This window comes from Penaeus vannamei, chromosome 23, assembly GCF_042767895.1.
Source record: "Penaeus vannamei isolate JL-2024 chromosome 23, ASM4276789v1, whole genome shotgun sequence".
NCBI classification, from domain to species: Eukaryota; Metazoa; Arthropoda; class Malacostraca; order Decapoda; family Penaeidae; genus Penaeus; species Penaeus vannamei.
This window is the reverse complement of record NC_091571.1, coordinates 27,590,415-27,595,414: the sequence shown is the minus strand read 5'-3', so window position 1 is coordinate 27,595,414 and position 5,000 is coordinate 27,590,415. Positions and strand designations below refer to the sequence as shown.

General features: G+C 42.6%; 1 protein-coding gene across 1 annotated transcript in view; it reads right to left on the bottom strand.

Moving 5' to 3' along the window:
• Positions 1-5,000, bottom strand: part of LOC113821973 (ionotropic receptor 21a) — a 9,333-nt gene that overhangs the window by 1,648 nt on the left and 2,685 nt on the right. Inside the window, exons 5-10 of the mRNA XM_070137473.1 lie at positions 4,333-4,565; positions 4,083-4,211; positions 3,648-3,837; positions 2,724-2,960; positions 2,280-2,539; positions 942-1,082 (exon numbers count right to left, since the gene is read on the bottom strand). Of these exons, the coding sequence (XP_069993574.1) occupies positions 942-1,082; positions 2,280-2,539; positions 2,724-2,960; positions 3,648-3,837; positions 4,083-4,211; positions 4,333-4,565 (1,190 nt within the window). The remainder of the gene's footprint in view (positions 1-941; positions 1,083-2,279; positions 2,540-2,723; positions 2,961-3,647; positions 3,838-4,082; positions 4,212-4,332; positions 4,566-5,000) is intronic.

Sequence of the window (5,000 nt, the reverse complement as noted above, 5' to 3'; positions counted from 1 at the left end):
AGGTGAAGAACGTAAATGAGGTGAAGAACGTAAATGAGGTGAAGAACGTAAATGAGGTGAAGAACGTAAATGAGGTGAAGAACGTAAATGAGGTGACGAACGTAAATGAGGTGAAGAACGTAAATGAGGTGAAGAACGTAAATGAGGTGAAGAACGTAAATGAGGTGAAGAACGTAAATGAGGTGAAGAACGTAAATGAGGTGAAGAACGTAAATGAGGTGAAGAACGTAAATGAGGTGAAGAACGTAAATGAGGTGAAGAACGTAAATGAGGTGAAGAACGTAAATGAGGTGAAGAACGTAAATGAGGTGAAGAACGTAAATGAGGTGAAGAACGTAAATGAGGTGAAGAACGTAAATGAGGTGAAGAACGTAAATAAGGTGAAGACCGTAAGTAATTGTATGTGAAATGGGTGGATGTGATTGTTTAACTGTACACATGCAGGGACATTGGCCCCGCAGGATCAGTGGATACATTGAACTGGGACTGTTAGACAAATTAAGATTTTGCCAGACAACAGTCGAATAGAAGTGTGTGTGAGTGTGCATGTGTAGCCGGACAGAAAAACAGAGAGACGAAGAAACAGACAGAGAGAAAAAAGAAAGGGGAGAGAGAGAGAGAAAGAGAGGGAGAGAGAGAGAGAGAGAGAGAGAGGAGAGAGAGAGAGACAGAGAGAGAGAGAGAGAGAGAGAGAGAAAGAAAGAAAGAAAGAAAGAAAGAAAGAGAGAGAGAGAGAGAGAGAGAGAGAGAGAGAGAGAGAGAGAGAGAGAGAGAGAGAGAGAGAGAAAGAAAGGAGGAGAGAGAGAGAGAGAGAGAGAGAGAGGAAGAAAGAGAGAGAAAAAAAAAGAAAAAAAGAGAGAGAAAAAAAAAGAAAGGAAAAGAGAGAGAGCAAGAAACAGAAAAAGAAAAAAGAAAGAGAGAATGTCACAGCTGAACCTCACTTTTTCTCGAGGGCTTGCTGCATCCCGCCAAGATGCGTCTCCGAGAAGTACGTCCGCTCAGCCAGTTCCACAGACATGCTTGAGTTCGACTCCTTGAATGTCGTGTAAAAGTTGATTTTGAGATCGGGAGACATTATCACCCTGTAATTAGAGGACGAAAGAGATGTTGGTTTCTGAAAGGCGATGTTAAGAAGATGTGTTTGTTTTGGATGGTAAGAAATGAGTCCTAGATGCTGCACGGACGTTAATGCGAACAGTAGCTGCGATAGAAAAATGTAGCGTGAGAGTCTTATATAGAAGTAAAATTGTCACATAGTAACCTACCTGTTAAAAATATGTTTTATCAGAATGCATATTTCAACTGCATGAACTCTGACAGATAGGTGATGCCACTACTTCATTGCGACGCTCTCTCTCTCTCTCTCCTATTATTCTTTCTCTCTCTCTTTCCTTTTATTCTTTCTTTCTCTCCTTTTATTCTTTCTTTATCTCTCTCTTTTTATCCTTTCTCTCTCTCTCCTTTTATTCTTTCTTTCTCTCTCTCCTTTTATTCTTTTTCTCCCTCTCTCTCTCTCTCTCTTTTTATTCTTTCTTTCTCTCCTTTTATTCTTTCTTTCTCTCTCTCTTTCTCCTTTTATTCTCTCTCTCTCTCCTTTTGTTCTTTCTTTCTATCTATTTCTCTCTCTCCTTTTATTCTTTCTTTCTCTCTCTCTCCTTTTATTCTTTCATTCTTTCTCTCTCTCTCTTTCTCCTTTTATTCTTTCTTTCTCTCTCTCTCCTTTTATTCTTTTTCTCTCTCTCCTTTTATTCTCTCTTTCTCTCTCTCTTTCCTTTTATTCTTTCTTTTTCTCTGTCTCTCTCCTTTTATTCTTTCTTTCTTTTTCTCTGTCTCTCTCCTTTTATTCTTTCTTTCTCTCTCTCCATTTATTACTTCTTTCTTTCTCTCTCTCTCTCTCTCTCTCTCCTTTTATTCTTTCTTTCTCTCTCTCTCCTTTTATTCTTTCATTCTTTTTCTCTCTCTCTCCTTTTATTCTTTCTTTCTCTCTCTCTCTCTTTTTATTCTTTCATTCTTTCTCTCTCTCTCTCCTTTTATTCTTTCTTTCTCTCTCTCTCTCCTTTTATTCTTTCATTCTTTCTCTCTCTCTTTCTCCGTTTATTCTTTCTTTCTCTCTCTCTCTCTCTCCTTTTATTCTTTCATTCTTTCTCTCTCTCTCTCTCCTTTTATTCTTTCTCTCTCTCTCTCTCTCTTCTTTTATTCTTTCATTCTTTCTCTCTCTCTCTCCTTTTATTCTTTCTTTCTCTCTCTCCCTCTCTCCTTTTATTCTCTCTCTCTCTCACTTAGCGGAGGTCTGGAGGAGGTCCCTGAGGCCTTCGACTCGCGGAGGATATTTGGGGATGGTGAGGAAGGCGGTGAGGTTGCCGCGGTAGGCCGAGCCCAGGACGAAGGCCACGACCAGCCAAGAGGCCACCAGGACGCGGGTTGAGGACACGGTTGGAAGCGAGAAGCTTTGGCCGAGCAGAGTTCCGAACACTTGCTCCGTCGCGGCAAGGAGGCTGAATTTCTCCTTCGCTTCGCGTCGCATTCTAGATTTGGTCAGCTGGTGAGTAAACGCAAGAAAGTGAGAGCTATTTTTTTTTCTCTTACAAAATGGTCTTCCAGTTCCAAATGGTCATTGCCACACCTTTACATCAATCCTTCCCCTAAATAATTACATCCCTAAATCATCCAATCCCTCCTTTTCCATTCTATTTTGTCTAACATCGACTAAACAAAGCTCATACCAAGAAGAACGTCGCTGGAACTATGACAAGCAGCGCCATGATGGAGGCCCACACCCTCTCGCCAAGGGGGTAGTAGAGGTTCTGCCAGCGAGGCTTCAGCTCGGGCTTGGCCATGCAGAAGGTGAGCGTGGCTTCCTCGATCATGAAGGTGTAGTCGTAGCGCAGAGCCAGGTGGGGCAGGAGAGCCAGCTTCTGCGGACTGATTAGGGCTCGACGGTACAGCACGTGGTCCATCCTCTGGAAATTGATTGTATTAACAGTCGGTCGTATGAGTGAGCCATTACACGCCGAAAGCCTATTTGCAGTTGGTGTCTCCGTTAGTTTCATGTTTGTAACCAGTGGCACTTTCTGTTGATTTGCAGCAGGGCAGTGTTCCTCTTGTAGGCGCTGATGGGCGCTACGACCTTTTCCTCTATCAGAAATAAGAAGAAAAGCATGCAATGTTTTGCTTGTGTGGAGAATGATATTGATATGTGAATTTCTAACCATATATATATATATATATATATATATATATATATATATATATATATATATATGTATATATATACATATACATATATATGCATATATTTACATACACACACACACATGTGTATATATATATATACACAGTATATATATATATATATATATATATATATATATATATATATATATATATATATATATATATATATATATATATGTGTGTGTGTGTGTGTGTGTGTGTGTGTGTGTGTGTGTGTGTATATTTATATATGTATATATATATATATATATGTGTGTGTGTGTGTGTGTGTGTGTGTGTGTGTGTGTGTGTGTGTGTGTGTGTGTGTGTGTGTGTGTGTGTGTGTGTGTGCATTGTGCACGTGTGTTTAAGCGTGCGCACCTGTATCTGTGTCTACGTGCACACACACGCCCCAACGAATGGCTCCTACTAACGTCCTTGCTGACCCTCGCGGGCAGCGCCTCGCCGATGGCGAAGTTGAGGTGGCCGGCGATGGCCTCCAGGATGCGAATGCCGCGCCCGTACAGCCTGGTGTACTCCGTGCCGTTGGGCGCCACCACCCTCTCCTGCATCATGACGGGCTCGAAGGGCCAGATGGCGATGGGCAGGGCCGCGCCGTGGAAGCTGCGGGAGGGATGTTGCATGGCGGTGGTCAGAGAGATGCATAGTTATCAAAGAAGCAGTTTGATAATAGAAATATAACAATAGATGGAACACCGCTCGTCTCTTATTCCACCACGAAAATCATTTGATCTAATAATTTCTTCCTTTTGGTTTTGGTGAAATAGTACATCACTCTACGCTGCCTTAACCTAATTAAAATAAGTTTGTAAATCATTAATATCCGACAGGGATTTCAAGGATCTTACTTCGTAAACTTTTCCGGGAAGAGAGGGTGCTCAGTGAGGTACACCATGCCTTTCTTTGGCGTCCAGGTGGCAACGCGCACCGTCTGGGCGCCACCTGGGCCGTACGGGAAATGGCTGTACAAACCATACCTTAGAGACGCAAATAAAGAAAAAATCTGAATTCGCAAATTCCGATTGAATCTACATGAAGTCAATGTCAAAGCCTTTGATGCACGATCCCCATACTACAGTACGATACTTTCAACTACACCTGATATCGTCTGCATCGTCGTCCATGTTAATGAGCATGGTGTTCAGCATGGAGAAGAGCCAGAGGTCCTTCATGAGTCCCAGAAACTGCCGCCTCTCGAGTCTCGTCACCACCAGGACCCTGTTGTCCCACACCGAGAGGCGCCCTGCGTCAGCCATCTCGGCGAAGGCGCTGAGGAAGTCGAGATCTTCGCTTACCACGACCACCGTGACTCCCCGGAACGACTGTCGGACCTGCTGGCGGTGGCGGACATGTTGGTTGGTCTCGTAATTTACGAAGGAAATCCACGGACACACACGCACACACATGCATATATTCTATGTGTACAGTGAGTATGTATGTAAACAATTTATATATATATATATATATATATATATATATATATATATATATATATATATATATATATATATATATATATATATATATATATATACAGAGAGATAGAGGGGGGTGGAGAAAGGGATAAGGGGCAGAGAGAGACAGAGAGAGGGAGAGAAAGAGAGAAGAAGAGAGAGAGAGAGAAAGAGAGAGAGAGGGGGGGAGGGGAGAGAGAGACCGAGAGAGATAGATAGAGAGAGAGAGAGAGAGAGAGAGAGAGAGAGAGAGAGAGAGAGAGAGAGAGAGAGAGAGAGAGAGAGAGAAGGGGGGGAGGGGGGGAGAGTGTG